The 21,312-nt window shown below is 44.6% G+C and overlaps 1 protein-coding gene across 3 annotated transcripts in view; it reads right to left on the reverse strand.

Moving 5' to 3' along the window:
* The window catches only part of NHEJ1 (non-homologous end joining factor 1), a 75,619-nt gene that overhangs the window by 52,975 nt on the left and 1,332 nt on the right, over window positions 1-21,312 (reverse strand). For all 3 annotated transcript variants that reach the window (XM_023642376.2, XM_001915174.5, XM_023642377.2), the window contains exons 2-5: window positions 19,933-20,109; window positions 19,288-19,500; window positions 12,413-12,551; window positions 11,761-11,819 (exon numbers count right to left, since the gene is read on the reverse strand). In XM_023642376.2, the coding sequence (XP_023498144.1) occupies window positions 11,761-11,819; window positions 12,413-12,551; window positions 19,288-19,500; window positions 19,933-20,109 (588 nt within the window). The remainder of the gene's footprint in view (window positions 1-11,760; window positions 11,820-12,412; window positions 12,552-19,287; window positions 19,501-19,932; window positions 20,110-21,312) is intronic.

Genomic DNA, 21,312 nt, shown 5'->3' on the forward strand with positions numbered 1-21,312 from the left:
ACTATATGCTAAGACGATTGACTATTCCTTCTTTCGATCAAGCAGGACTGGCATCCTGTCTCCAAGTTCCTCTCGTTCCTAACTTCACTCACACCAAACCGGGAGGGGTTCTCTGGAGGACAATGTGCAGCATCACAAGTCCTTGAGCTTCAAGCACAAGAGCAATGGATGCCAAGAGCTTCTGAAGGATTCCCTTGAACCACCGCACCCAGGGAGCGCCTCTCAGATTGTATGACTGAACATAGCACTTAGCTGTGTCTTTCCTTTGGCAGCCATCCGCCATTCAAAATCCCTCTGGACTCTTGGCTCAAGATTCGCCTCTTCCACAAATACCTTTCCCAAAGTAGCCTGGTACGGACCCCAGATCCTCCCTAAATCAATCTATTCTTCCTTGTCTCAGGTAAGATACATTTTATCTATTTAGAATATTTTTGCATATGTGTAAATCCCAGTGGTCTAATCTCTCTCAGAAGTCCATCTTTCAAGGGCAGAAACCATGTTTTCACTTTTCAGTATGACTCCACGATGTTTAACATTTTCACTGGTACTTAATAAGTACTGTCCACACAGAGTTTAAATTTCCAAACAGAAAAACAAATAGACCAAAGATCTCCTACACAGAATGAAAAAAATGCTCTCTGCCACTTTGTGGCAATTTCTCCCCTTATGGGAGATAACAAGGATGCTGATGAATCCTGCAGCATCATTCCCTAAACCCTGGACAGCTAAGCTGCTGACCTCCAGGACTCAGTCTCGGCAGAACTCCCACTTTTCAATGCAGCCCCCATCCAAAGGAAATACCACCCGTAAGTGCAGGCCGTAAGTGAACACTTTAGGTATAAGGCCAAAGTGAGGAAGCCAACAGATCAGGTAAAGCTTAAGAGTAAGCTGTTTGATACTGTTGTTTTCTCTCTTCATTTCTATATCCAGAGACAACCTTTACCAACGTGGGAGACTCCTCGAATGCCAAGACCTTTAAGCTACAACCACTCATTATTGTGAACCGCCTATCTACAAGGCACTGCGGTAGGTTCAGAAGAGGAAATAAAATGAGCAAGACAGTTCTGCACTTCAGGAGTTTATAACCTAACAGGGGAAGATAAGTATAGAAATTCCTACAATACAAGGCCAACGTGATCAGTGACACAGGAAAGATACCAAGAGTCGTGGGAGTTCAGAAGAGGGAAAGAATATTGCTTATCCTTCTACTTCTGTCCCTTTCACTATTTCTGTCATAACAGAGAAGTCATGTAACCATCTGATCCTCTTTTTAAGCAAGGCGAATTCAATGCCCTTGGAAAGGACATAAAAATTCTTGGATGAAAAGGCTACATTGCCTGGGGAAAGGGGATGGACACAGGCAGAAATCAAGTCATCTCTCTTCAAAATATCACCAGTGCCTTCAGGCCACCCACAAACCCCAGATGAAGGGCTCATCCTTGCACTTCGCTCAGCTCCGCAGGCCCCTGCTTTCACACGATCACCGTCCCTTCTCCAGCAGAAATCTCTCCTTTCCCCTCCTTTTCCCCTTTGCTGTCAAACATCTGTGTGTATTCCCATCTTAAAAAAGGGTTTTGTTGAAGCCACTTCTAGCTCTCCAGCTAACTCACTTCCTTTCCGTTGTGAAACTTCTCTGATGGGAGTCCTACACTCATTGTCTCCACGGCCTTATCAATTCATCCTTCTGTAGCTGCCTGCAATCCGCTGATATTGCCAAGACCGTGACCTGCCCGCTGCTCCTTCCCCAGGCACTCAGGCAGTCACCCTTTCCCTCTGATTTTCTCCTGCACGTGGCGCTGCGGATCACCCTCCTTGGTGACGGGAAGAGCACGGGATTTGAGTAGAGACAAACACAAGTAAGTCAGCTGAGTGACCTGAAGCAAATTGCTGAGCCTTGAGTCTCTGCTTCTTTGTCTTTAAAACGAGGATCATATCACCAACCTCGCAGGTTTGTTGTAAGGATTAACGTCAAAACTTAGATAAAGCACTTACCTCTGTGTCTAGCACGGGCACAGTATGTCCTTGATAACTGTTAGTTGCCCTTTCTTGGCTAATTTACTCCTCTATCTAGATTCTCTTCCCACCTCACCCACACTTCCTTCACTGGCTCCGACACCTCCTTCCAATTGTGGCGTTGCCCCAAATCTCAATCACCAGACTTTTGTTCTTTTCTTTTCTCCATGCTCTTCCCAGCAAAAGATGCACCCATTCTCATGCCTTCAAACACTACTCCTTTGAAGAAGGGTCCCAAATCTATTTCTACAAGTTCTTTTTTCAACCCTATTTTTTTAACTCTTTCCTGAACATTCCCACTTGTATGTCCTATAGTCAATTTGAAGCCAACATGTACTGAAAAAAATCTTCATCTTATGTTTTTAAATTACCTTTATAGCTAAGCCATCGATTTTTTTGTAAGCTAAGGCATGGTTAAATGGTCACACCGTAATGAATGGACTCTTATGAAACCCTTTGGAAGAGGAGAGAGACTCACCTGTGGGAATCATGGCAAACTGGTCCAGCGGTATATGAAGCTTCTAGGTTAGGCCTAAAAGGGCTCGATCACTCACCAGAAGTAACGCATCAAACATCAGCACCTCGCAACTCAGTTCTGAACTAAGTGAATTTCTCAGACTGGAGATTAAAACCAAATGAGAGACTAACAGCAGATGTAGTGAGGCTAAACAGAAAAGGCAAAAGTTCTCATTTTAGAAGAGTTGGTAACTTCCTTTAAATGAAGTAAGATACACACCTGCCTGGAGCAGCATGTGTTAAACTGTGCTGGCCTACCTGGGTCTAGATACAGGGAGCATCCACAATTTAGTTTTCCACCGGCCTCTAGAAATCTCTGTTGTCTGTTATCCAGGCTGATACACATATTTATGTTATATGCCTACCCCCTACAGGCATCTTGAGTTCGTAACACCTAGTTTTGAGTTTTTTTAGGATAAGAGAATTTGGAATATGATAACAGTCCTTCACTATTGGGATTTCCAGAATCAGAAATCTTTTGGAAATGAGTAATTTTATCTTTTTTGTATTTTCTATATTGATTTCCTTTCTGTTTTCTCTCAGATTTTTCACAACTATCCTGTTAAAAGTATAAGCCCTCAGAAAGCTTTGTAAAAGGAAAACAAAGAAAGAAGCCTTTTTATGCATTCTTGGGCCAAAAAGAAAAGAAGAGGGGACCCCCGGTAGCAGGGCTCAATGGTGACTACAGGAATCACAGTGAGAAAGCCCCCAAGAGAGGACAAAATTCAGAAGAATATAGTTGAGAAACACGTGCAGCCACCCCTTCCTCCCTGGAGAGTCTCATTCCAGAGCTCAAATACTGGTGGATTTGTGTTTTAAATAAGGAAAACCATTCCTTTATATGCCCAAGATTAGATTTAAAGCAGCCCCACCCATGATTTTCCTAGTCTGTCAATGGCACCACTATTCTTCAGATCACACAGGCATACCACTGACAGACTAATCTTCCCAAAAGATCACTTTCAGATGTCAGTGCTCCAAAACTTTCACTGCTTCCCCACTATCTACAACGGTAATTAATAACCACGAGAAGGAAGCGCCCCATCTCCTTCCTGGGAGACTTGCCCGTTTGAGAATCACTGCATGTAATGATGGAGGTTAATAAACGGACTGGAATGGGCAAATCAATGGATTACAGGCAGACAAAAGCTGAAACACATTTCCCCTTGGAACAAAAGCACCAATCTTCCAGGCCAGCATTTAAGGCTGCTCACAACCTAGCATCAAGTTATTATCTTACTAACCTTATTTCCTACTAATCCTCACCCACTCTTATTCTTATTTTATATCCTTCGCCCGTGGGCTTCCCACCTAAAATGCCTTCCATGTAGTTCCCTAGCAAAACCTAAAAAAAACACTGGAATCCTGCCTTTTACAGGAAGCTTTTTTCCACCCCTCCACGCCTCTGGCCCCTATTATCATTCAGTAAGCACAGTGAGCTCTCTGATGACACTACTGTCATACCTCATACGCTCAGAGAACCTGACACAGGGCACGTGCGCCATGCTGAATACTGCAAGAAGGAATTAACTGCGAGTTTCTCTAGATCCGAGAACTGACACACAAGGGTAGGGAGGCCACTCTCATGCTTCTAGACTTATCCTTCTTTCTGATGCCCATGAGGGACACCGAAAAACATGTTCTGAATCTCTGTCCTCCTCTACATATCGAACAACAGACGTACGGTAGGGGAGCCGCCCTTCGAACGGTGGAAGCAGAGCCCAGAGAGAGGAAAGACCGAGCAAAGGAGGAACTTAACAACTTACTTGGCTCTATGACTAACGTGCTTTCCAGGATTTTGTTAGGTTCCTATTCCTTTCGTTTGTGAGACATTTAATTTCTTAACTGGGCCTAAAAAAGAGCTGCTAGGGTCTCTCAATAATAAAAGATTCAAGATTTGTACTTCATCGCAAAGTTGGGACCACCTTCCAGTAAACTAAGTGTCACAGAAACGAGGCAGGTGGAGGATGGCACGCCAACAGTGGTCCTCTCCCTAGGCTACTCATCTATTCACAGTAGGCTGTCTCAGTCTGAGGCCACCAACAGGTGATGATTTCATGGCCCAGTCATAATACAGGGAAAACAAAGAGGAGTGGGAGGATATGATTTTCATCCACCCGAGAAATATTTACTGAGTGTCCCCTATGTGGGAGGCACTGTTCTAGACACTTTGGATAATCCAATGCACCGAACATACATCCTTGTCCTGGCTGAGCTCACACATCCTAGCCAGAGGGAGACAGACTATAAACAACAAACATAATAAAATAAGTAAGTTTTACAGTAATACGTTGGAAGATAACTGCTATGGAAAAAATGAAAAGCAGAGTTTGGTAAAGTGAAATGGGAGTGCCAGGTGCAGAAGGGCAGGGATGTGGCTCACAGTTTCAAATAGGCTCATCAGGGTAAACCACTGAGAAGGTGACATTTGAACAAGGCCATGATTGTAGTCCATGCAGATATGTCCACACATTTTTTGGACACACCTCCTCTTAAGAGGTGGCTCTTAATTACCCTCCCCTTGAGTGTGGCCTAGATAGTGACTCACTTCTGATGAAGAGAATATAGCAAGATAGTGATGGGGTGTCACTTCTGAGATGAGGTTAGAAAGACTGCAGCTTCCACTGTGGTCTCTGGCTTGGTCTCTCCGTCTTGGATCACTTGCTCTAGAGGAAGCCAAGGCCATGTCACGTGAACAGCACTATGGAGAGGACACATGGCAAGAAAGTGGCACCTCCTGCCGACAGCCACATGAGAGAGCTTGGAAGTGAATTCTCCAGCCCCTCACAATGACTGAATTCCCAGCCGACATCTTGACTGCAACTTAGAGACCCTGAGCCAGAATCACCCATCTAAGCTGCTTCTAGATTCCCGACCCTCCAAAGCTGTGTGAGATAATAAATGTCGGTTGTTTTAAGACACTAAGCTTTGGAGTAATTTGTTACACAGCAATAGACAACTAATACAGAAATAAAGGAAGTGAGGGAGTTGGCCACACAAATATTTGAAGAAAGAACATTCCAGGCAGAGGGAACAGGAAGCATAAAGGCCTAAAGGCAGGTGATGCCTAGAGCATTAGAAAACCAGCAAGAGGCCAGGGTGCTACACAGGAGCAAGGGAGGGAGACAGTAGGCGGACAGGAGATCAGAAAGGTAACGAGGTCCAGACCACATAGGGTTTTATAGGCCATTGTAAGGTCTTTGGGTTTTACTCTATAAGGAAATGTGAAGCCAGTGAAGGGCACTGAGCAGGGCAATATCGCGGTGTGATCTGTGTTTCAATAAGATCACTTCGTCAGAGATGGGCCAGAAGGGGCACAGGTAGCAGCAGGGACACTAGGAAGGAGGCTATCACAATAGTGCAGGAAAGAGATGATGGCTCAGACCACAGTGGGGGCAGCAGAGATGAAATTACAGATATATTTTGAAGGTAGAGCCAACAAGATTTCCTGACGGGTGAGATGTAGAATGTGAGAGAAAGACAGAAGTCAAGGATGACTCCAAGGTTTGTGGCCCCAGCAAGAGAAAGGATGAAGTTTCCATCAACTAACGTGGGAGGAGGTTGTTGGAAAAGCAAATTTGGGAGTAAGATTAGGAGTTCAGTTTTGGACATGTTGAGTCTAAGACTCGATCAGACGTCCATGTGGAAATGCTGAGCAGGCAGTCCAGAGTTTGGGGGCAAGGTCTAGGAATAAAGGTTAAATGTGGGATTCATCAACAAGATGGTATTTCGAGCCATGGGATGAGATCACTAACGGAACGAATGAAAAAAGATATGAGCATCAAGGACTGAGTCCTGGGGCACTCCAACATTAAGAGGTAAGGGAGAAGAAGAACCAGCAAAAGATTCCGAGGAGCACCCCGTGAATAGGAAGAAAAACAGGAGAGTATTGTGGTGTGGAAGCCACGTAAAAAGAGAGTATATCGAGGAGAAGGAATTAAGCATTATAAAGGAAAAAGCTAAACTGGCAAGGATCAGCCAACTCAATTGTCCCCTGCCTCCCCATCCTTCCTTTTCATTTCTGTATCTTCCCTTCCAACAAATACTATGGCGGAGGTATGTACAGGGAGCTGTGGGAACAGCAGGAGAGAGTACCTATGCCTGGAAGAAAGAGAGCAGACTGAGGAAAGGAAAAATTGTCATAGAAAACTCACAAAAGGGATGATGCCTGTGCAGAGTTGGGAAAGTTGAACAGGAGTCTGCTAGGAGAACAAGAGACAGGGACTACAAGCAAATTGGTCAAGGGATGTATGGACAGGAAGCCGTCAGCACTTCAGTGCTATGGCAGAGCGGGATAAGACCGAAGAGGTCAGTAGGACCAAATCGTCAAGGATCTTGCGTGGCACGCCAGGAGTTTAAACTTCATCCTGTAGGCAACAGGGAACCATTGAAGGACTTTAAGCAATCAAGTTTCTGTTTCTGTTTCAAAGAGGCCACTCTGATTTAACTGCAAGGTCAGCTGGAGGGAAATAAGGACTGACTGGGAGACAAATCAGGAGGCTGTTGCATGGTCAAACCAAAAAAGAGAGTGGGGTGGCCAATCTAAGGCAATGGAAGCTGGAATAGAGAAGAAGAGCCGATTCAAAAGACAGCTGACAAGTTAGGCTTTGGAAGTAAGGACCAAGAGAAAAGTGGGTAACTCCCAAGTTTCTAGCCTAGAAAACTGAATGTATAATGGTATACTGCCCCAAGAGAAGGAATATAAGAAGAGAAATAGGCTGGGGGGAGTAGATGATTAATTTTGGACACGTTTAGGGTGTTGCATGTGGGACATCCAGGTGGAAATGTCAAATGTACCGAAAGAAATATGGCTGGACACATGATGGAGATATGAAATTGGGACTCAGTGGTGTACTAGTGATAGTTGAAGCTGGGTCTGGATGAGATGACCCAGAGAGAAAGACATTGAACGGTAAGACGATCAAGGACACAAATCTGGGTAACACTAACATTTAAGGGGCAGGTAAAGAATGGAAAGCCAGCCAAGGAAACCACGTGGAAGCTGTCTGTGAACGAACTTACCAGGACAGCAACTTTCAGGTTAAAGGACTCCCCATCTTCCCCAGATGTCTTTGATATAACCTCTAGCTTCCTAAGAGCAGCAATGAATATCTTCATAGCTCCAAGGAGCTGCTCTAGAATCAGGATGCGACCAGACAGGGGATGAAGACAGTAACAAAAACTAGACAGGACACAAAGGCCATGGCTACATTTAGGATGCTGAGTCAAATCAACATTAACTACGGTTATATAACTATAAGTAGATAATAGAAACTGGTTAAGGTATGATACTGAACAGATTAATTTAAGTCTCACAAGGCATTCAGAACGCAGCCATGGGAGTGATTGCTATGCTGAATACTCCTCTCTGAAGATACAGAAGGAGAGAACTGCAAAATCTCTCTGTCTGTTAAGGGCCCCCTCCCCAAGAAAGCCAACTTCGCACAACTGCCCAGGTTTTGGTGTCAAGGGCTGATTCTTAGCCAGGGGTTGCCAGCTGCAGAGGGCGGGGCTCTATTTTGGGCTGCCTGCTGTCCCTGAGCCTGGCCGCGTCTGGTTTGAGCAGCATGCAGCCCCAGTGACTCACACACCCATGCAAACCGCCTGTGGCTCAGCGGCATGGCCTCGGAATGCCAGCCTTAGGCCAGCTCCCTCCTCACCCCATTACACTGGGATAAATAAATAAAGAGCCCGCCAGCAGCCGCACAGCCTGATGGCAACCAGATGGAGAGAAGGAGGCACGGACAGGGCCACGGGAAGGAACTCCCTCCAGTGGACTAGACTGAGAGTGGGCCATGCCAGCCCACTCGTCCTAAACTTCCTCTCTAACACAGTTCCTACGGCTATGCAATAATATTCGCCAATTCCCTAACTCATCTTCCCCTTCTAATGGTGCCTTTCAGCCCCCAGCCTTAGGAAATGCTCTTTAAGGGGATCTTGCCTCTATGAGGATCATGCCGGCAGCCACCCCATCAGCTGACTTGAACCGACATTGCCAGTACTTCCCCTCTAGATAGGCCACTATCGAACGGCCCCCTTGGGCTCCCTGGAAAAGAGAAAGAGGCTCTTACGTGGAGAGGAAAAGCAAAAGGACTAAATATGGAGAAGTAACCCCTATTCAATCCTTAAACATTCTTCCTGGCCTTGGGATCCTAGAAACCTCCCTGTCCCCCTGTCCTCTGTCCCTACCCCTATGGCCTCTTGCCTAGCAATAGTCCCAACAAGAACTAGGAAAAACAGACCCCCGGCTCTGACCGCATGGCCCTCTGACATCAGCCCTGGCCCCCCCGTACCTTCATCCCGAGCTCTCTGTCCCCGGTTTGTTTATCTTCCGATGTTGCTTATTTTGATGGCACATCCTTCCAGCTCAGTCTTGGGTGACCCCATGACCCTTCTGTGTCCTGTTTGTAGGACCCCAGGCAAGCAGAGTAAGTGCAAAGATGCAGTGGCCATAAAAAATTCTGCAGTCCCACTAGGAGATCTTCCAGTTCTAGCGGCTCCACAGGACATTCAGTGATCCCAAAGGACAGTGCAATGACCCCAGAGGTCACAAGAATTCCACAATATCCTAGCCCTTAACTCTCCTCTAATCCGTGTGTACCACAAGTTAAAGCAGCATAATAAAATATGGATAATCCTAGACAAGAACTGTAGGGGGACATAACATAACAGCCACCCTCCATGACCTTAGCATGTCACTTAACCTCTCTGAGGCCCAATTCCTTAATCTATGAAATGGAAAGCTACAACTACCCATCTCTCCGATCCTTTCCAGATATAAAAAAATTCTACAAGCCTATGTAGCTCGGGTGTGATCCACCTAGAACCTAAAGGACCAGTATTCCGTATTTTTTTTTTTTTTTTTTTTTTTTTTGGTGAGGAAGATTGGCCCTGAGCTAACAGCCATTGCCAATCTTCCTCTTTTTGCTTAAGGAAAATTGTCCTTGAGACAACATCTGTGCCAATCTTCCTCTATTTCGTATGTGGGACTCCACAATAGCATGGCTTGATGAGCCATGTGTAGGTCTCTGCCTGGGATCCAAACCCATGAACTCTGGGCACCGAAGCAGAGTACATGAACTTAACCACTATACCACCAGGCCAGCCCCAAGGACAGGTATTTTTAAAGTAGTTGGTTTCCAAATACCAATACCCTTCCCGGGCTAGCACCTACATTCTATATGCTTTCTCATTCAATTCTGCAGGGTTCCTCCCACCCCAATGGCTTAGAAGAGATGAGCCTCCAATTTTATAAATGAGAAAATAGAGGCTCTGAGAGAAGTGATTTATCCAAAGAATAAACCAGGAGAATAACTAAAAGACCCCAAATATAGGTCTAACAAGCAACATTGTATCCACAGGCCACAGTGCCACGATTTTCCTAAAATTTCCCTGGCATAGACTTATCCACATATTCACCCACAAACTTACTGAGAAGCTACTACTCCTAGGCACTATATTCAGTGCTGGGGATATAGAAATGCATTCAACATGGTCCCTGACCTCAAACAGCCCACAGATCAGTGGAAGAGAAAGACACAGTGTTGCAGACATACAAACAGTAATACTACAAAATTATAGGTGGTAAAACAGAGGTAGGAACCAAGGTACTATAGTAGCAGAGAAGAAAGATTATCTTTACAAGGAGAGTCTGGAAAGGTCTCCCAAAGAAGCTGAGGCTGACACTTGAAAGATTAATAGAAGTTTATAAGATAGATAAGGCCAGGGCATTGGGCATTCTAGATAAGGGGAACAATGCGTGCAAAGATATAAAGGCTAGAGAAAACAGCATTTCTGGCAATTCAAAGTCATTCTATATGGCTGAAGGATAAAGAACATCAAGAAAAATGTCAAGAAACCAAGCTGGATAGGTCCTCAGGCACTAGATCAGGAAGGGACTTCTCTGTCGGGCTAAGAATACGCCTTGCATTGTTTATCTAGGTGGCTGAGGCAAGGAACTAGCATGTCATCCTACGTTAGCCATCCAAACTACTATGTCAGCCTATGTTAACCTCCTTAATGCCCAAACTTATAGACCGGGGAAGCCATCTGGGAGAAAAATGGCCTAGGAAATCTCTGTTACAAGTCTAGGTTTAATGGTCTCTTTTTCCCCTTAAAGACTTGAAACCTATTCTGCTTCAGGGCTTAACAAAACATCCTTTCCTTCTTCTCCAAGTCACAATTGCTTCAGCAGACGGACTGCGCACTCAGCTCGCAATTTTTTGCTTAGTGTTACGACCCCAAGCACTGTGGGGTCATTGCTCAGCCAGTGCACAGAGGCAGAACAGAGGTTCCAAGCCAAGAACACCTGCTTGATGCCCAGCCCTGTGAAAAGTACTAATTTCAGGTTCAAAAGACATATGAGTCACATCCCTGTCCACAAGCAGTTTACAAATTAGCCTAGAAGACAAGACAGAAATATGAATAATCTATACATAACACAATATTATAATAGCATTATTTATTTACATAATAAAGTACCAACTTGGGTAACATGTATAATTAGAAAATAGAGCAATAATACTAGGGTACTTACTGTGCAACCAACAAGTCCCAGAAGAGTTAGAGAAGGAGAAGATCAATATTGACTGGTATTATCAAAGGTCACTATTATTAATACTCCCCCGGTTTGGCATTTAATAGATGTTTCTTTTGGCCAAGCTCAATCCTTAGAAGGGAAACCTAGGCAGGAGCTTCTGACAGGCCACAATTATCTACTCCCCATTCATGCCCTTGCCAGGCCCCTTGTACAAACACTGTGATTTTCCACAGCCTACTGTGCCCACAAGACAGTCCCCAAATGGTAGCCCTGCGCTCTTCACCTTCCTCTACTGCGGGATGCTGAAGGGGCCTGGACAAGAAATAATGACTATCCCCCTGCTCCACAATCCAGACCTGTGATCAGATCTCAACAGGCCAAAATTTAGCAACTGGTCAACTACACTTTCCAAGGTTAGAGGATTCCAAATGAAATTCCTAGGTTCTTGGACAGAGATGTTTCAAGAACGTTAATCAGCCCACTTTCGCCTTTTACATTCTTTCTCCCTCCTCCTCCCCATCTTCCCCGTGTACATCTCAAACTTTTACAGATTTTCTACAGGGAGCTTTTTCAACAAAAGGGCTTCCCAACCATGCAAGCAACCTGACACCTAAAATGCAAGTCACCACTCAGGCACCTGGAAAGACGAAGGAAAGGAAAGTTGCATAAGAGAAAGGAAATAAATACTCTACCTCTACCATAAATCGTTCCAAGAAGGAATTTTCTTCAAATGGCTCTGTCTTCAACCGATCTGTAATAAGAAGGGAGAAAGAGAAGACATGCGAGTCTTAGCATGAGCTTCCTACCTGTGAGATGGAAAGGGAGCAGAGGCAAGAACAGAACAGCTTGAAAGAGAGGGTAAAGATACGACACCCAGAGGCACCTAGTCCAGCGGGAGAAGAAGGGTTGAGAGCATGCGGGCAAAGAGGAGGAAGAGTGGGCGATGAGCAACAAATGACAGGGTCGGGGGCAGCACGTGCTCCAGGAGGTTTGCCCCTCACAAAGACAAAGGTCAGACTGAACTTTTATTCTGAAGTGGGAGCTATGTGGCTTCCTAAAGTCCCAAGTGGTGTCGCCCTCATACAATTTCGTGTTGCCGTTGGCCCCTTTCCCAAGTCTTCCCTTGCCATTGCCTAGGGCATGTCTGGACTCAGTTACAGCTTCTAGAGGCCCCTCAGGTGCCAGCCAGGTCCTTGAGGCAGAGAGAAGTGTCCCAGCATCAAGTATCCAGGTCCTGGTCAGTGAGCAGCCCTGCCCGGGGAAGCACCTCTCTAATGCCTTTTCTGTGGCCCTCTGACCATCTGTACCCCTCCCCACCCAACTCCCCAAAGAATGTCCGCTCACCTCGGCTCAGCACAGCCCCACTCTCCTGGTAGTCCTGGATCTCTAGATCTTTCATGTGAAGCAGTGTTGCCAGCTCCCTCGCTTGGCACTGCAATGCCAGACTCATGCCCATCAGAGGACGAACCAAATGCTGGGAAACCTTTCAAGGAGGAGACATTAATTAGCCAACAGACACTTACAAAGCACTCCCTACATTAGGAACTAGAAGAAATACTGAGGAATAAATGTTTTCACAGGAATTCATAGTTTCATAGGCAAGCAATCCATTTACATGAATGTAAATACAAATATAACAATGAAATAAGTACATGACGAAGCTCAAGGATTTTCTTCATGGCACAGATGAAAGGAGGAGAAGAGTAAAGGAGAACCCACATGAATAGATAAGCCAGAGGGTGATTTAAAGAGAAGGAGGTGACACAGGTGATTGAGGACAGTGTTGACTCAACTCTCAGAGCAGAGACGTGGAGACAAAAGCAGAAGATCTCCAAGAAAGTAGGCATGGTTAAAACACAGTATGCCAGCTGGAGTATAACAGAAGATGAAAATCAACAGAAAGCAGAGAGCTCTGAAAGTCGAATTAGACCCAGACACCAAGTAAGAGCCTTTTCAGGGCTGATGACAGCCCCGCATCAGCCCAGAGGGTCAATCTGTTCCCACAAACACAGCAAAGTCTAAGGTCATTGTTATCATAGAAGCAAGCCAGTCACCAAGAGGCCAGCCTAGGAAGGAATTAATCACCTCCCCACACAGACATGCACATCTTGCTCTTAAAGGGCGGAAAGAAGGATGCAAGCACAGCCATACTGCAGGTGCAGCCAGGGTGATAAGAATGTACAGCTATACAGGATAATCATTTAATTCACCTATAACAAGGTGTCCATTAGCCTGTCAAAGAAAATGAAGTTGATAATCTATTTGTGGCTAGGGGATGTGATCACAGTTCCTCTCCCTTCCCCCAAGGAGAAGAACGAAAGGAGGCACTAAAGAAATGCCCTAGATCAGAGGTCAGTAAACTCTTTCAGGAAGAGCTAGATAGTGAACATTTTCAGTTCCGTGGCCCATACAGTCCTGGTCGCAATACTCGACTGCTGTTGTGGCATGAAAGCAGTCGTAGACAACATGTCATCAATGAGGGCAGCTGGGCTCCAAGATCACTTTACAAAAACAGGCAGCAAGCCAGATTTGGCCCATTGGCCATGGTACGCCAACCCTCGCCCTAGACCTAAAAAGGAGAACTTTTAGACAAGATACCCCACACAGGCTTGAAGGGAGGAAAAGATGCTGCTGGAGTGCCCCATAAGATGTGCAAGCCAGACTCATCTGGATCAGGATCAGATGTCTGGGCTCTTTAGACTTCTATGTTTTTGTTTGCCATTAATTGTCTAGTAAAACTTACTACTAACAACTCCAATTGTATGGTGGCTCAAACTGAGAGGAAAGAACTTTTTTTCCACATTTCTGTAAGCACAGATTAGAAAAGACTGGGTGTGGGGGTATGGGGGGAGGTTAAGGGCTAGTGGCAGCAGCTTTTGTACCAGCACTAGGACCCAAGAGATGCCGGGGAACTGGAGCAGAGTGGAAGGCAAGAAATCAAGTCCAGCTATAGCCACCGGCCACCTCTTTCTGTCACACAGCACGTGGCAACCTGGTACTGTCTCCAGATCAGGTTCTTAGTGCTGTTCAGAACGTGGCAGAAGTTCTGCTTCGGGAAAATTTATCTGTTCTGGACCCAACCATCTTTCCCAGGAATTGTTTTAAGTTTGGTCCTGTTCAAGGTAGATCAGGAGGAAAAACAGGTGAATACCTGTATGAAAGCAAGTCAATGTTTGGTGGGTAGAAGTGAAAGTAACTGTATTTGCTGCCCAAGCAGCATCACGGCCCATCTGGCGACAGCCTTCAAATAACAGAAACTCCTGAAGTTAATAACCAGCCTCCCCCTGGGAGGCCACCTTAACAGCAATTTCTTTGAGTGGTGGTAAATATAACAACACAAAACATGATTAGAAACTGTTGCTTTTTGGGTTTTTTTTTTTTCTTTTTTTTTGTGAAGATTAGCCCTGAGCTAACATCTGCTGCCAATCCTCCTCTTTTTGCTGAGGAAGACTGGCCCTGAGCTAACATCCATGCTCATCTTCCTCTACTTTATACGTGGGTCACCTACCACAGCATGGCTTGCCAAGCGGTGCCATGTCTGCACCCAGGATCCTAACCAGCGAACCCCAGGCTACCGAGAAGCAGAATGTGCGAACTTAACCACTGCGCCACCAGGCTGGCCTCAGAAACTGTTTTTAATCGATGCCAAGTCTACTTAATGCCATACTAAGCACCTGAAATTATCCATCAGTCTCCAATGTCTATATAGCAAAAAAACCTTTTTATCAGTAAATATTTCTCAAATAATTTCACAGGATTGGGTTATACCACTCTGAATCAATGGAGTATAACTCATTTCAAAGTTAGATAGACACTAACTCAGATTAGTTAATTAGAACAAGGCATTGTGGCTGAAGTAATGGATTTCATAGCAAATCCACAGACACCACAAGGGAAAATCTTGACGTGTTTTAGGAGGTCAGGGACACCCCCTCTTCATTTACACATGGCAATGTATAAAGAGATTCAGTTCAGCAATTAACTCAACAAAGACCTACTGTGTGCCCAATCCCTGCTCTGGCCCTATAGGCCTCTGCCCTCAAAAAGCTCACAACAGCTGAGGAGCTCAGGCAGTGGGTGGATATCGAAGCAAGAGTCGCCAATCTTCTCCAGAGGAAAAGCTATTTACAATTTCCTCCAACATCTTCAGATTTCCCAGAGAAATGCTCACAATTCACAGGCAGGAGAGCAGAACGGCAGTCATCAATCCCAAGATGAATCATATCAGGTTGCAAGACAGTGAAAAGAATTAACAGACCGGGCGTTAGGAGAGCTAGATTCTAGTCCTGGCTCTGATAGCACCTATACGTGAAAGTGGTTTACTCCCAAAGACTCTCATGGTCCTTGTCTTTTTTAAAAAAGAAAAATTATGCAAGCCAGCCCTGATGGCCTAGTGGTTGAAGTTTGGTGCTCTCACTACTTGGGCAGCCCGGGTTCGTCTCCCGGGCATGAAACCACACCACCCATCTGTCAGTTGCCATGCTGTGGCGGCAGCTCATACAGAAGAACTAGAAGGACTTAACGTGGGATATACAACCAGGCACTGGGGCTTTGGGGAGGGGAAAAAAATGAAGATAGGAAGAGATGTTAGCTCAGGGCGAATCCTTCTGTGCAAAAAATAAAAATGAAAACAAGAAAAAGAAAAATCATGGAGTTGGATATTTGCTCTCACAGGCCCACTATAATGCTAAGATTAAGTAATATTATATGTATTCTCTTATTTAATGCTCACAGCTCCATAGTAAAGATTGGTATCTCCATTTTACAGACAAAGAAACCAAGTCTCATAAAAATTCAGTAACTTATCCAAGGTAATACAAGGTAGTGAAAGTGGTGGAGCTGAGCTACAAATTCAGGACTGCTGGTCCCAAAGCCTGTGCTCTTTCCACCGCAGAAAAGCTTTGGATGTGACTCCTAGGAATTAGAAAATGGCCAAAGAGGTGACAGACGTGAAAGTCAAAGTACAGAATATCAAGAAATTACATTAGAAAAAACAAAGACCGCAACAACAAAAAAGAATTAAGTGAGATACTAGAAAGAATAGTCAGTGGGAAGGAGGAAGAGAGGAAGAGAAGTCGGCCAGAAGTGGAAACGGACCCAGCGTTAGAAGGCAGAGACTCAAAGCTGTATATATCCCACAATATCCTGCAGAGACCTAAGAGTATTACATTGGCAATGTGAATCCAGCACATTGTAGAGAGCGTGGGGAACGGGTACTCTCCCACTCTCCCGTATGACGAGTCAGAGTTAAACTGCATAACCTCTCCGGAAGACAATTTGGTAATATTACATTAGCAAGATTAAAGACGCAAATAAGAATTCTGGAACTATTCCACTTCCAGGAATTTCCTCACACGTTTACACATAGAAAAGTAAATACAAGGATATTCACTATACACAACAACAAAAGAATAGAAACAACCTAGGTGACTAGTAGCACATCAATTAAATACATGTTGATGTATTCATTAAATAAATGAAAAAAAAAAAAAAAACGTTATGCCGCCATTAAAGACTATTAAGGCAGGTCTTCTCAACATATTGCTATGAATGCTTTCTAAGTTCTATAATTAGGTGAAAAAAGCAAGGTAGTGAACAGTGTGAACAGCATGCCGCCTTTTGCAAAAATACACACACATACCCAGATACGTTTTTGACTGTCTGAGTATATACATATCTATATATAGCTTTCTTTAAGAATTCACAAGAAGCTGATATCAGTAGTTGCTTTAGAGAAGGAAAATAAGGGCCTGGAAAAGGGGGTAGAAGGAAGACCTATTTTTAACCGTACACCCTTAAATGCTGTTTGAAATGTTTGCCTTTTGCATGAATTACTCATTCAAAAAAAAAAATGAAATAAAAACTATTACAAGAATGAGTAACAAACAAAAATTATGACTGTGTGACCTCACAGACACACACACAAGCCTGAAATAGTAACCGCCTACATCCTTGCCAGTGTTCACTGGCTCTAAAAGCTTCCTCCGGGTCAGGGGTTTCCCTGGGGGTGGCATTCTTCCTTTCTCAATAATAAATATTTTATTTTACCTTAAAGCATAATTGCTAATCCATTGTTCAACGCTAAATTCTCCCCACCGCCAACAAGACTCATTCCACGCTAACCACTGTTGTTTCTTTTCTCATTGTGGCTCCTCGACTAGAGGAATGTGCCTAGAACAGCTAGTTTTTTCTTTATGCATTATTTTCAACTATAATATCATTATACAAGTGTTCTTTCCCGTATTCTTTCGAAGGAAAAAACTATCAGAGCGCATCAGCCCCCAAGGAGAACTGCCTCCCCACTGTGACCATTCGGAATTTCTAGGGCTGTGCGATGGAAAACGAGACTCGCTTCCCAAAGGCAGCCCGAATGTTTTGGTCCCAGAAAAAGTATTACTGAGGGAACAGTGCCCCCTGGTGTTCCTTGGAAAAGGTTACAAGGGTTTTGAACAAAATAGGTAAATTCTGAAACTAAAGCAGGCTGGAAAATTTCACAAGAAATTCAATTAAAACCAATAAACATGAGTGACTATTATCTGCTAAGCACTGTCGATGGGCCTTAGAAATTCAGAGAGGAATAGGAAGCAGTTCTCCAAGCACTCAAGTCTGGTTTTATGGGGTTCCAGATCAAAAATAAACACCAGAGAACAGTTTCTCAAAAAGCACTTGGTTCCATCCACCCCGTTGATGCCAAAGCATCATATCACCCCTGGGAGACTAAAGAAGGGAGATAGGAAGTGATGCCCACACGTCTTCAGACCCCTCTGCTGATAAACCCACACCCTTAGGCCTCCCACAGAAGACTCCGTCCTCTAACGCTACTGACTGGAGCAGGCTCTGTTTATACAGAAGGGTGGAAGGGACCAGCAGTAGTAACTCCTGCAACGTGGTTCTTAATGACCACTCTCAACTAATTTCTTTCTTTCTTTTGGTGAGGAAGACTGGCCCTGGACTAACATATGTGCTCTTCCTCTCTTCCTCTATTTTGCATCTGGGATGCCCTCACAGTGTGGCTTGATGAACGGTGTGTAGGTCTGCACCCAGGATCTGAACCCGTGAACCCAGGCCATGGAAGCAGAGTGCGCAAACTTAACCACTATGCCACCAGGCCGGCCCCTCAACTAATTTCTAATAAAAGCTCTGGAGGCCTAGAAAACTACACGTTTCTACGACGTTATCCTCCTAGAGGACGTTTGATATGTTTACTTTTTGCATGAATTACTCATTCAAAAAAGATTAAATAAAAACTATCACAAGAATGAGTAACAAACAAAGGACACTATCCTCCTAGTCCCTGAAAATGGCTCTTGAATCAGACCTCTCTGGGAGTTGAACCCCAGTTCATCCATTTACAAGCTGGATGACTTTGGACAAATTACCTTCAACCTCAGTTTCCTACTCTGAAAAATGGGGATAAGACTACTTATCTTGCAGGATGGTTGTGAGGATTAAACGATGAGATAATGTTCAAAAAGATACCTAACCGTCGTCCGTGCTCTATGCTGTTGCCAGACTGATCTTGATAAATGACAAAGTGGATCAAGTTAAACCCCTGCTTGAAGTCTTTCAAGGAATCCCTGTTGCCTTTGAAATAAAACCCAAACTCATTAGAATCCTTCAAGATCTGGCCACTCCCTGCCTCATTTCTCATGACTCCCTGCGGTCACGAAGTCCCCCGACTTGCCCCACGCTTAGACATCTTCACGCCTCTCAAAATTGCACTCTCGCCTAGAATGACCTCTATTTTCTCCCAATTAGTTCCTACTCATCTTCAAAACTCAGCTCAGAAACTCTCTCTTCAAAAAGGTCTTTCGGATCCCCAATCATCCTGGGCTTACCTCAATCAAAGAATTACCATACTTTATCCTGTTTCCTGTCTGTCTTCTCACTAGATGATGAACTCCAGGAACAGGCTATATTGTTTTAGATCTGGACACGCAACCATTAGCCCATAATAGATGCTCAATAAATGCTGAACAAATAAAGTAATGAATAAAGACACCTGAAGCGTGTAGACCCAAAGTCTGCTCCTTTGCAAGGAAAGGATGCAGCAGTCAAGAATCCTTTCTGCCCTCTGTCTAGCCAAGGAAAGTTTTCTAATTGGAGAAGAATTTCAAACAGAGTCTACCAAAAAAGCCAAGAACACCTAAAGCTTCATCTCAAAGCAGCTGGCACAGCTGGCATTCCCCTTCCCCATTCCATGTTGGAATTGCACTTACCAGGGAAGGACTAGCTAGGATGCAGTGGAAATTCCAATAGAAAGGAAGACCAGAGAGCTCACTCCGCACGCGCAGTACCAGCGCCTCTGCCACACGATCGCAGGAGAAGGTGGCTTTGCCAGGGCCAGCAGTGTCTTTCAACAACGGGAGAAGGAGATCATCCAAATGACAGAGAAAAGCCTCAGGGGGAGCAGTCAGGCGCTTGTTCAGCTCCTAAAAAGACAGCGGGAGTTGTAAAGGGTGAGGGTGCTAAAGGAAACTGACTCCCTCGTAAGTCACAGCAAAGAAAAACTCCCAGTTAACATGAAGACGGTGGGCACGAGAGGAAGGGAAGGGAAGATAAAAAACATCAACACAGGAAAAAGAAAACAAAAAGAGAGTGATCAACTGGTCTACTTCACAATTCCGCCTTGTACCGTATGCAGTACAGAAACTAACATACACGCTCACAACCACGGAATGATCCCAGGGCTACAGGGAGAAGTGCAGGGCATTAACCGGAATTGTCTCAACTGGATCCGACCTTCCTTGGCAACCTAGCAGTTGCCACCAAGCAAGGTGGTGGATGTTAATGTCCCCTGATCCTCATCAGGAAAGAAATTATATCCACTTCCACTCCACAGCAAGACTTCTCTTCACACTTACCTTGGCTCGCTGGCTGACCACACTGGTGTCCACCTGTTCATGCCACACGTGTTGCAGATCTGAAACCAGCAAGGCATAGCCCTGCTTAGTGATATAAGCCTTGGCCAAGAGGGAGTTCTGGTCAAGCTGTAGCCACGCCCACGGCTGCATCAACAGGCCTCGCTCCAGTTCCTCCATCTGCAAGAGAGTCTTCATTCAGCAAAGTTCCCTAGGGTAGTGTAGGCCTGGGGAGGGGCACCGTGCAGACAGTCTATGTCAAACAAGTCTTGTGAAAATCCTCCCTAGTAAAACAGAAGGCAAGGATTTACACTCTACCCCTCTCCTCCATCTCCCAGCCCCCAGCCCCCACTCCCACATATAACCAGCTGAGTACCAACCTTACTACCTCTTGGCCACTAAAAATCTATTTATAACTTTGAGAGGGTTTTTTTTTTTCCATATTAAGTTCCTAGAGGACACAAAAAAACCTTTCTTCTATAGAGTTTAAGCCTCAGCATACTGATATCAGTACTTCTGCTTTCTAATAATAGAACTTAACGTGGAAACCTAAACCTTTCTTCTTGCATCTTTATCACATTCCTAATAAATCCGTCAATGCTGTCCTTTACCAGAACTTCTAGAATAGAAGAAATAGTTCTTGTCTTATAAAACATCGTAAGTCATAAGTGTCATGGGCAGGAAATTCAAATTATTTGATCATTATCTAAAAGCAAAACTCTAGAAGCTCTCAGAATTTCAAATATATAAATATATATATATTCTCTAAGACAGGGATTCTTAATCTAGAGTCTATGCATGTGAATCCTCCGGAATTACATGCAAAATTTGTGCATACATGTGTATACCCATTTGGGGGGAAGAGGTCCACAGCTATGGACAAACTCTCAAAGGGATCAATGACACACAAATAAACAGCTAATAAACTCTGTGTCCAGAAGCAAACAGAAGAGCCCCAAATCCCATTTCAAGAAGAGCCTGATCGACTAAGAAGTCATGAATACAAGCACAGCACGGCAGTGGGAGAGGCGGTGAATTAACTCCCACTCCCATCCTCCCCCACATGCCCACCCCGAGGCACTGCCACCAACGACAGCAGACCCTGTTGCACATCCTAACGCTCCTGGAAACCACCTGTCCTCCTGCAGCATTTACATTTGTAGCCATAACCCAGTGGATGTTCAGTAACTATGCCTACTTTACAGGAACTTTGATCATTTTTCCTGTGAGTTACAAAAAAGGTGATATAATTTCTTCACTATTTCAGTCTATAAATACAAAGTGAAGGTGGGGGGGGAAATCTTAGAATATAAAGAAAATAACGAAATTCCTTGAATTTCATTAACACGGTTAGCAGGGTTCTGTTCCTCCAGTCATTTCCAT

The sequence above is a fragment of the Equus caballus genome, chromosome 6 (assembly GCF_041296265.1).
Source record: "Equus caballus isolate H_3958 breed thoroughbred chromosome 6, TB-T2T, whole genome shotgun sequence".
NCBI classification, from domain to species: Eukaryota; Metazoa; Chordata; class Mammalia; order Perissodactyla; family Equidae; genus Equus; species Equus caballus.